The sequence below is a fragment of the Physeter macrocephalus genome, chromosome 2 (assembly GCF_002837175.3).
Source record: "Physeter macrocephalus isolate SW-GA chromosome 2, ASM283717v5, whole genome shotgun sequence".
Lineage (NCBI taxonomy): Eukaryota > Metazoa > Chordata > Mammalia > Artiodactyla > Physeteridae > Physeter > Physeter macrocephalus.
Genome location: NC_041215.1, coordinates 16,806,313 through 16,817,462, shown reverse-complemented (window position 1 = coordinate 16,817,462; position 11,150 = coordinate 16,806,313). Strand labels below are relative to the sequence as shown.

General features: G+C 48.3%; 1 protein-coding gene across 1 annotated transcript in view; it reads left to right on the top strand.

Annotated features, from left to right (window-relative positions):
- The window catches only part of CACNA1A (calcium voltage-gated channel subunit alpha1 A), a 268,865-nt gene that overhangs the window by 171,918 nt on the left and 85,797 nt on the right, over window positions 1-11,150 (top strand). Inside the window, exons 20-21 of the mRNA XM_055091367.1 lie at window positions 8,259-8,722; window positions 10,382-10,520. Of these exons, the coding sequence (XP_054947342.1) occupies window positions 8,259-8,722; window positions 10,382-10,520 (603 nt within the window). The remainder of the gene's footprint in view (window positions 1-8,258; window positions 8,723-10,381; window positions 10,521-11,150) is intronic.

Here is an 11,150-nt window from a genome sequence, read left to right as displayed (position 1 = left end):
CAACTAAGGAGCCTGCCTGCTGCAACTAAGACCTGGTGCAACCAAATAAATAAATATTTTTTTAAAAATTGAACAAACTCTGCTAAGATTTTAAAAATAAGTAAATAAAGATGAGGAAACTGAGGCTCAGGGAGATTAATCAAGCTACAGAGGATCCCACAGCTAGTAAGTGGCATTGGTGAGACTCAAACCCAGGTCATTCTGTCAATCTAGGACCTGCTCACATGACTAAGAAGTGAGGGATTTGCCTGGACCTGCGCCTCTCCCTCTGCGGCCTCAGGGACACAAGCCTGAAAATAAATTACCTCATCTCTCTTCTGCTTGCTAAAAACACCATGGACTTTTGCAAGTTAAAATGCAAAAATAAAACAAGAAAGAGGGTACTGGTGGCTTAGTCAGTGGAAGGGCCTCCAGGGGAGGCCAGCTTTTTCTCTTTTTTTTTAATTATTATTATTTTTTATTTGAAGTATAGTTGATTTACAGAGGCCAGCTTATTTTAAATTTTTAAGTGTTAGGTAGATTTAGGGTTACAGATTGGGCCTCAAGAAGCAAGCCTATGCTGTCCAGGGGCTTTGGTTCCTGCGATTGTACCTAATCTCCTGGGCGTTCGATGAATGGATACAATCTGAGGGCTGTCTTTTGCTCACTTCTGGTCTCTTGAGTGAGTGTGTGATGGCAACAGCCTGACAAAGCCATTTTCTTTTTTAAATTTTTATTTATTTATTTGGTTGCAGCAGGGAGGCTCCTTAGTTGTGGCACACGGGCTCCTTAGTTGCGGCAGGCGGGCTCCTTAGAAAAAAAAAAAAAAAAAAAAAAAAAAAGTTCTCATTGGAAATAAAACTTCACGAAGATTCGGGCACTTTTAGAGAAAAAAATCCAAGACAAACATGTGCCACGTGGCGCAGCCAAAAAAATAAAATAAGAATGGCGAAGATAAAATTTTATTCAAGAACATAACATACTAAAAAGACATTTCAGTTCTGTATCATGATAAAGCCAGTGGCCCTTAACAGGCCTGCCTCGCACATTTCTCCTCTTGTCCTTCCTTAGGCCTCTCCCCAGACACACTCTGTGTTTTCATTCTCCAGAGCACTGATAATAAGTATAATTGTTTTCTTTCTATCTCCCCTGTCTTCCCCCACCATTTCTACCTTAAGCTCTTCCACTTCAGTTTTCCCAGGTTTACATGTCCCCCACCCCCGAAGCTTTCTCTGGCTCACCCCAGTAAAAAGGGGCTGGAGCACACTCCGTTTTGTATCATTAAACAGTCGCTAACCCCTGATCTCCCACACCAGGTGGCTGAGCCCAGTGTCACCCCAGGGGCACCAAAGTGAGGATGGAGCTTTCTCTGACTCCCAGTAAAAATCTATGGATGCAGGGCATCCACCACTCCCTGATAGCTGGGCAGTGCCTCCTGCTAGGTTTGACTGAGGAGACCTGCAAGACCTGCACCACCCCAGAATTACTATCTCGGCTATTTGCATACTGGTTCCACCTGCTCCCATCACCAAGACAACCTACTCCCCAAAAGGAGCAATAAGAGAGATACTGGACTTCTGAGCCACACAGTTTATCCAGCATGGGGTGGAGAGGAGAGGCTTCATCCTTTAATACCCTGATCCTTACAGCACCCCCAATTTGCCTTAGCCAGTCTCAGCACCTCCATTCCATGCACACCAAGTCATCCATTGCCCCATTTTCTTCACTGAGTGGTGCTGTAGCTTAAGATCTCTAGGGCCGGAGTCCAACTCAGCCCTTTCCCAGCTGGATAACAACGGGCAAGTGCCTTTGCCTCTCTGGGCCTCATCTTCCTCATCTGTAAAATGGGCCTGATCCTAATAGCACCTCAGATGGTGATTTTTGTGGGGACTAAATGAGTTAATATGTGCAGGTCCTAAGGATAGTGGGGACACAAGCGCCATCCTCTGAATTTAGGGACCTGAGCATGCCCCAGGCAAGATGTCCATAGCCCTTGGCAGAGGTATGCTGAAGTTATTAGCTGGCAAAGGAATGCAGTGCAGGACAGGCATTATGCAATCAGCTGCCTATTCCGGGCAGATGATGGCAGATCCCCAAGAGGGAAGGGGGAAGGGGCCTGACTTCAAAGTTTTCTGCCGCTTTTGAGTTCTCCTTGGAGACACTTGGAAATAAAACTTCCTGGAGATTGACACTAGGCCTCTGCAGGCTGAGCTTGTTAAAACTCTACTGCAAACAGAGCCAGCAGAAGAAACAAAAGCAAGACAAAACAAAGGCCCTCAGATCCCCTTTCCATCCGAACAAGGGGCTCGTGGTCCATGTGTGAGGCTGTCCCTCTAACAAAACGTACGCCGTGATCTCAACTGCTGTGTTATTTAGTACAGTCTCTCTAGATGGTGACCAAAAGATTCAGATTCTCTTTGAAATGATAACTTCACTGAGGCTGCTTTTTGGTAGAGCTCTACTTAAAAGAATATACAAAACGATGAGAAAATATTCCCAGCAAGCTTTTCATCTGATGTACATGTGCAAAATACATTCACCCCATCTCAACATCCCCAAAAGTCTTACCCCATCATCAGCTCAAAAATTCCAAATCTCATCATCTAACTCCAGTACTGGTGAGACTCTAGGTATGATCCATTTGGGGGCAAAAGTTTCTTCCATCTGTGGACCTGAAATCTGAAAACAAATTATCTGCTTCCAAAACACAAAGGTGAGACAAGCACAAAAATAGACATTCCTATTCCAAAAGGGGGAAATTGGAAGGAATAAAACGTCTCTGGTCCCCAGCAAGTTCTAAATCCAACAGAGCAAATTCCATTAGGTTTCCAGGCCTGCGAGCAATGCTCTAGCTCTCAGCTCATTCACACATTTATTCTTCACAGGAACTCAGCGAGGTTATCATCCCCATGTTATGGGTGAGAAACAGGCTGAGTAAATCATCGGTGGTCACATAGCAAATAAGTTCCAGGATCTTCACTTTAGTCTCCATGTTATAAAGAAGGTTCTACTACTATTATCCCCAATTTAAAGATGAAGAAACTGGGACTTCCCTGGTGGTGCAGTGGATAAGACTCCACATTCCCAATGCAGGAGGCCTGGGTTCAAACCCTGGTCAGGGAGCTAGATGCCCACATGCATGCTGCAACTAAGAGTTCACATGCCACAACTAAGGAGCCTGCCTGCTGCAACTAAGGAGCCTGCCTGCTGCAACTAAGACCTGGTGCAACCAAATAAATAAATATTTTTTTAAAAATTGAACAAACTCTGCTAAGATTTTAAAAATAAGTAAATAAAGATGAGGAAACTGAGGCTCAGGGAGATTAATCAAGCTACAGAGGATCCCACAGCTAGTAAGTGGCATTGGTGAGACTCAAACCCAGGTCATTCTGTCAATCTAGGACCTGCTCACATGACTAAGAAGTGAGGGATTTGCCTGGACCTGCGCCTCTCCCTCTGCGGCCTCAGGGACACAAGCCTGAAAATAAATTACCTCATCTCTCTTCTGCTTGCTAAAAACACCATGGACTTTTGCAAGTTAAAATGCAAAAATAAAACAAGAAAGAGGGTACTGGTGGCTTAGTCAGTGGAAGGGCCTCCAGGGGAGGCCAGCTTTTTCTCTTTTTTTTTAATTATTATTATTTTTTATTTGAAGTATAGTTGATTTACAGAGGCCAGCTTATTTTAAATTTTTAAGTGTTAGGTAGATTTAGGGTTACAGATTGGGCCTCAAGAAGCAAGCCTATGCTGTCCAGGGGCTTTGGTTCCTGCGATTGTACCTAATCTCCTGGGCGTTCGATGAATGGATACAATCTGAGGGCTGTCTTTTGCTCACTTCTGGTCTCTTGAGTGAGTGTGTGATGGCAACAGCCTGACAAAGCCATTTTCTTTTTTAAATTTTTATTTATTTATTTGGTTGCAGCAGGGAGGCTCCTTAGTTGTGGCACACGGGCTCCTTAGTTGCGGCAGGCGGGCTCCTTAGTTGTGGCTCGCGGGTTCCTTATTTATGGCATGCGAACTCTTAGTTGTGGCATGCATGTGGGATCTAGTTCCCTGACCAGGGATTGAACCCAGGCCCCCTGCATTGGGAGTGCGGAGTCTTATCCACTGCACCAGGAAGAAAGTCTCACAAAACCATTTTCTAGTATGCCTAACTCACCCTCTCCAGGCCTCAGTTTCCTCATCTGTGTAATGGGAGCAGTAACAATTCAGGCTCATAAGATTGTCCCAGAAGTTAATGAGTCAAAATAGAAGAGCGGCTGGCTCACACTGTTGGAGGTTGCAGTGAGTGCCAAGGATTCCCTGCACCCAGCAGTTGTGGGCTGAGCCTCCTGGGAGATCTCAAACTGCTTAGTAAAAGAGCTGCAGTGTCAGGTGGGGGTTAGTATGGGTGCTGGAGCCATGTGGTCTGGGTCCAAGCTGCATCTGCCAGCAACTGACTGTGTGGCCTTGGGCAAGGCCCTTCGTGTTCCTGGGCCTTGGTTTCCTCATCTGTAAAAAGGCAATAACAGTACTACCCACTCCCTGTGGTTATTCTAAGGATTAGATGAGCTGACGTGTCAAGGCTGGCACACAGCAAGTATTCAATATGTGTGAGCTCTTATGAGGAGCTGTGGAGGGCATGGGATACAGAATTGGGGGGTGCCTTTAAGAAGAGCCAGAGGGGTAAGTCTTGGACTGCACAGAGCCCTCTGGAGAGAGGAGTCATTGAGATTATAAACTACAGATGTCCTGGTGTTTCCAGGAAACAGACTTTGCCAGGGCCAGTGCCCCGGGATGGGGGAAGAATGGAGCCTCTTATCTGAGGATCGAGGGTCCAGAAGGGGTGTCTGAAGGCAAACAGAACAGACTGGGCGTCAGGTCCACACAGATCCATGCACAGGCAGGAAGAGCTGGGACCAGCCGAAGACATAGAGTGAGCAGGGCCTGTAGCCACCCTCACCAGAGCCAGGGCTCCTGGGGGTCTCTGACAAGCTGGTGGTGAGTGTGCAGATGGGAGAAGGCAGGGGTTGATGGCAAGTCTAGGCCTGTGGGACTTCTCCTGGGCCTCAGTGTCCTTATCTGAAAAATGGGGACACTCATTTATCATTTGAGAAGAAGTGACCAGGCATTTGCCATGTGCCAGGCCCTGTTCTGGACACTGAAATCACAGCTGTGAACAAGACAGACAAAAATAAACCCCTTGCCTTGCGGAGCTGATGTCTTGTTCATCCGCCAACTTGTACCTCTAATGTCTCATTGGGCATTGAGGTTGGAAAAGCTAAGCAAGGACCTTTAACTTTTTCCTCTCCTTCTCCAAATGCACTGAGCACTCAGACTCTTTTCTCCTCATGTCCATCTGCATGGTGTTAATATTTGAGTCACTGAGGCACCAAACCCCTACCCACCTCATCTCTCCCACTCTCCACCTTCAGCCATACCAGCCTCCTGAAACTCAACAAGCTTATCCCCACCTCATGGCCTTTGCACTGGCTGTTCCCCCTGCCTGGAATGCTTTGCCCACCACACTTGTATCCCTGTGAGAAATTACCTTGTTCATTTACTGGCTGTGTAGCCTTGGCAAGAGAATTAACCTCTCTGAGCTTCAGTTTTCTCATCTGTAGAACGGTGCTAGTAATTATCCCTCTTAGGGCTAAGGATGAAGGGGTTATTACAAGGCAAGTGTGTTACTGAAATGTTTGCTGTTATTATTTCTATTGTTATTTTTATTATGTTAATGTATGTATATGACCTGCTTTCCCTAACTGGAATATTGGGAAGGGGCATACTTACTACACACATTTAAAGCCTTGAGGCAAGGAGTTCCCTGGCGGTCCAGTGGTTAGGACTCCACACTTTCACTACCGAGGGCCTGGGGCTCCTTAGTTGCGGCAGGCGGGCTCCTTAGTTGTGGCTCGCGGGTTCCTTATTTATGGCATGCGAACTCTTAGTTGTGGCATGCATGTGGGATCTAGTTCCCTGACCAGGGATTGAACCCAGGCCCCCTGCATTGGGAGTGCGGAGTCTTATCCACTGCACCAGGAAGAAAGTCTCACAAAACCATTTTCTAGTATGCCTAACTCACCCTCTCCAGGCCTCAGTTTCCTCATCTGTGTAATGGGAGCAGTAACAATTCAGGCTCATAAGATTGTCCCAGAAGTTAATGAGTCAAAATAGAAGAGCGGCTGGCTCACACTGTTGGAGGTTGCAGTGAGTGCCAAGGATTCCCTGCACCCAGCAGTTGTGGGCTGAGCCTCCTGGGAGATCTCAAACTGCTTAGTAAGAGAGCTGCAGTGTCAGGTGGGGGTTAGTATGGGTGCTGGAGCCATGTGGTCTGGGTCCAAGCTGCCTCTGCCAGCAACTGACTGTGTGGCCTTGGGCAAGGCCCTTCGTGTTTCTGGGCCTTGGTTTCCTCATCTGTAAAAAGGGAATAACAGTACTACCCACTCCCTGTGGTTATTCTAAGGATTAGATGAGCTGACGTGTCAAGGCTGGCACACAGCAAGTATTCAATATGTGTGAGCTCTTATGAGGAGCTGTGGAGGGCATGGGATACAGAATTGGGGGGTGCCTTTAAGAAGAGCCAGAGGGGTAAGTCTTGGACTGCACAGAGCCCTCTGGAGAGAGGAGTCATTGAGATTATAAACTACAGATGTCCTGGTGTTTCCAGGAAACAGACTTTGCCAGGGCCAGTGCCCCGGGATGGGGGAAGAATGGAGCCTCTTATCTGAGGATCGAGGGTCCAGAAGGGGTGTCTGAAGGCAAACAGAACAGACTGGGCGTCAGGTCCACACAGATCCATGCACAGGCAGGAAGAGCTGGGACCAGCCGAAGACATAGAGTGAGCAGGGCCTGTAGCCACCCTCACCAGAGCCAGAGCTCCTGGGGGTCTCTGACAAGCTGGTGGTGAGTGTGCAGATGGGAGAAGGCAGGGGTTGATGGCAAGTCTAGGCCTGTGGGACTTCTCCTGGGCCTCAGTGTCCTTATCTGAAAAATGGGGACACTCATTTATCATTTGAGAAGAAGTGACCAGGCATTTGCCATGTGCCAGGCCCTGTTCTGGACACTGAAATCACAGCTGTGAACAAGACAGACAAAAATAAACCCCTTGCCTTGCGGAGCTGATGTCTTGTTCATCCGCCAACTTGTACCTCTAATGTCTCATTGGGCATTGAGGTTGGAAAAGCTAAGCAAGGACCTTTAACTTTTTCCTCTCCTTCTCCAAATGCACTGAGCACTCAGACTCTTTTCTCCTCATGTCCATCTGCATGGTGTTAATATTTGAGTCACTGAGGCACCAAACCCCTACCCACCTCATCTCTCCCACTCTCCACCTTCAGCCATACCAGCCTCCTGAAACTCAACAAGCTTATCCCCACCTCATGGCCTTTGCACTGGCTGTTCCCCCTGCCTGGAATGCTTTGCCCACCACACTTGTATCCCTGTGAGAAATTACCTTGTTCATTTACTGGCTGTGTAGCCTTGGCAAGAGAATTAACCTCTCTGAGCTTCAGTTTTCTCATCTGTAGAACGGTGCTAGTAATTATCCCTCTTAGGGCTAAGGATGAAGGGGTTATTACAAGGCAAGTGTGTTACTGAAATGTTTGCTGTTATTATTTCTATTGTTATTTTTATTATGTTAATGTATGTATATGACCTGCTTTCCCTAACTGGAATATTGGGAAGGGGCATACTTACTACACACATTTAAAGCCTTGAGGCAAGGAGTTCCCTGGCGGTCCAGTGGTTAGGACTCCACACTTTCACTACCGAGGGCCTGGGTTCAATCCCTGGTCAGGGAACTAAGATCCCACAAGCCACATGGCGTGGCCAAAAAACAAAACAAAAAGATAAACCCGTGAGGCAATTCCACCCCTAAAGAGACGGTGTCCCTGTGTCTGCTTTAGCCACTCCTGGAAACATTGTGTGTCCCCGTCCTGCCTCAGAGCTAATGGGAGACACATAGGCAGCGTCAGGAAGGTTTGGGTTGGAGACATGCAGGCTCTGGCAGAAAGTTCTTTTCCCTTCTGATTTCTCCATGAAAGAGTAGCCTCATCTCTGAGGAAGCAGCCCTCCTGGGAGGAGAAGCACCACACTGAAACCTGGGAGGGTGGGCATTTACACTCCCATGGGGTCTTGATCCCTAACAAGAACAGACCAGGCACCGGAGAGTTTCAGGACACGGTCCCTCGACCGCCAACTTGTACCTCGAATGGTGGAATCTTAGGCAGGACCTGGAGACATTCCCTCTATGTTCTAACTCACTTATGGGTTCTTTTTCATTGGCCTGCCTGCCACAGAGAGAACCAGGGCTCCGGGGTCCCCGTGTCGGGCCCCAACCTGTCAACCACCCGGCCGATCCAGCAGGACCTGGGCCGCCAAGACCCACCCCTGGCCGAGGATATTGACAACATGAAGAACAACAAGCTGGCCACCGCGGAGTCAGCCAGTCCCCACGACAGCCTCGGCCATGCCGGCCTGCCCCAGAGCCCGGCCAAGATGGTGAACAGCACCGACCCCAGCCCCACGCCTGCCCCACCTGCCATGGCCACCAACCCCCAGAATGCTTCCAGCCGCCGGACACCCAACAACCCGGGGAACCCGTCCAACCCCGGCCCCCCCAAGACCCCCGAGAACAGCCTTATCGTCACCAACCCCAGCAGCACCCAGACCACCTCAGCTAAGACTGCCAGGAAACCCGACCACACCACGGTGGACATCCCCCCAGCCTGCCCGCGCCCCCTCAATCACACCGTCGTCCAAGGTATGAGCTCCAATCTCACACATGAGCCGGCCTCCTGGGCTTAATCCCCAGAGGCTCAGTTGGGTGACTCTGGACAGTGACTCCACCTCTCTGGCCTCTATTGCTTCATCTGGAAAATGGGTAGAGACATAGTTCCTGCCCCCACAGGGCTGCTGGGAGAATTAAATGAGATAATATGCATACGATGCCTGGCAAGTACACAAGAGGTTAGCAACATGTCCTGCATCCCAAATTCCCACAGGGGAGCCAGGGAGCCACCATATTTGAGGAGTCAACGGATTCCTCTGATGGAAATCTGGGGGAGTCAGATGATTCTTTAGGCCAGCGCTGTCCAAAAGAAATGTGACACAGGCCACCTATGTAATTTTAAACTTTCTAGGGGAATTCCCTGGTGGTCCAGCGGTTAGGACTCCGTGCTTCCACTGCAGGGGGCACGGATTCGATCCCTGGTTGGGGAACTAAGATCCCACAAGCCGAGTGGTGCAGCCAAAATAATTAATTAATTAATTAATTAATTAAACTTTCTAGTAGCCATGTTAAAAGAAAGAAAGAAGGGACGAAAGGAGAAAAGGAGGGAGGAAGGAAGGAAGGAAGGAGTGATTTTAAAAATAAAGAAGAAGTAGGTGAGTTGAACTTTAATAGTTAAATCGTATTTAACCCAAAATACTATTGATTTGTATCCAAAATGTTAACATGTCAATGTGTCATCAATACCTTCTAAATGATTAATGAGCTACCTTACATTCTTTTTCTCGTACTCAGTCTTGGAAATCTGGCGTGTTTTTACACTGCATGCCGCAGTTTGGACTAGCCACGTTTTAAATGATGGACAGTGCAGGTCTAGGACCTTGAGGGACTGGCTGTTTTGGTGCCCCCCCCAAACTCCCCCTTGTAAGATTATGATCTGAGAAGCACCAGGAATTTGGAAATTACCCTGAGCTTATTATTTTTAAGATGATAATGGTAGCCCAGTTCTATGCAAAAGCTGTCCATGAGTTTGCTCTATAAATGCTTGCCACAGTCCTACAAGGTGGATCTTGTCATTGTGCCCATTTCACAGATGAAAAAACTGAGGCTCAGCAAGGCTCAGCCTGTCCACGGACCCATAGAGTGGCTAGGCTGCAGGATCAATGCTCAGGAGGATGGTGCCTCACCCCACTCATGAGAGGGGTGTTAATGGGGGGAAACCCTGCAGTTTGACTATGGGAGGGGCTCAGTATTCCCATCTGTAAAGTGGGGCTCTTGGTACTCACCCCGCCTGCCTCCAAGTGACAATATAAAGGTCATCATAGGCTGGGGGTAGGTCTATGTTAGTTTCCCGTGAGGGTCCCAGCAGACTCAAGGCTGTAGAGTGGTTGAGAGCAAGCCCTCTGGGGCCAGGCTACCCGGGTTCAAATCCCAGCTTTGCCACATCCCAGCCATGTGACCTTAGGCAAGCCACTTCACCTCTCTGTGCCTCAGTTTCCTCATCTGTAAAGTGGGGATCATAAAGTACCAACCTCATAGGGTCAGGTGAGGATTAAATGGCATAATAGGGTGCCTGGCACATAGTAGGCACTTTGTGTCAGCTGCTTATTGCCTGCTCTGGAGAGTAGGCAGGAGACCAGAGGTTTGTGGGAAATTGTGGAGGGAGCCCTGTGTTGGTTCTTGTCCCAACAGTGAACAAAAACGCCAACCCAGACCCACTGCCAAAAAAGGAGGAAGAGAAGAAAGAGGAGGAGGAAGACGACCCCGGGGAAGACGGCCCCAAGCCCATGCCCCCCTACAGCTCCATGTTTATCCTCTCTACGACCAACCCGTGAGTATGGCCCATGGCCAGGGCAGGGGGCCCAGGGCTCCCACTGGGACAGTGGAAGTCAGGACAGAGGGCAGACCCAGACAAAGGGTAGTGGGGGAGAGTTGCCTCTAAGACCATTAGTCCATAGGAGACCTTTGAGCAAATTAAAAAATGATGTCCCTTTCTTAAGTCATATAAGATAGAAACTTATCATAAAGTACTGATTTTGTTGGAAAAGACCCCCTCCTGCCACCAACTAAAAACCACTGTCATAAATATCCACATCTACACTGTCTGTGATGTGAGAGGTGTCCCTTAGAAATGGCTGCCTTGTGCAGTGCACAACCTGTACAATTGTACATGGCAGCCCTGGTCCCTGAGCTCTGCTCTACAAGGATTTGGATTTTGGGTAGATGATCTCTGAGTTCATGGCCCTCTGTCTTGGGCATCCTTGAGGCGGCTGGATTATGTAGGGGAGAAATTTATCGCATGTATGTCTTGGTGGCTCAGAGGTTGTTTTAGAATTGCATTTTTCCAAAGGGTATTTTTTGAAACCCTGGTCCCTCAAAATGCTTCTTGGCAAAGGAGAATCATGTCAAATAAGCTGCAGGGGAAACTGCTTTCTCTAACCTGCCTCTTGGAGCTCACTCT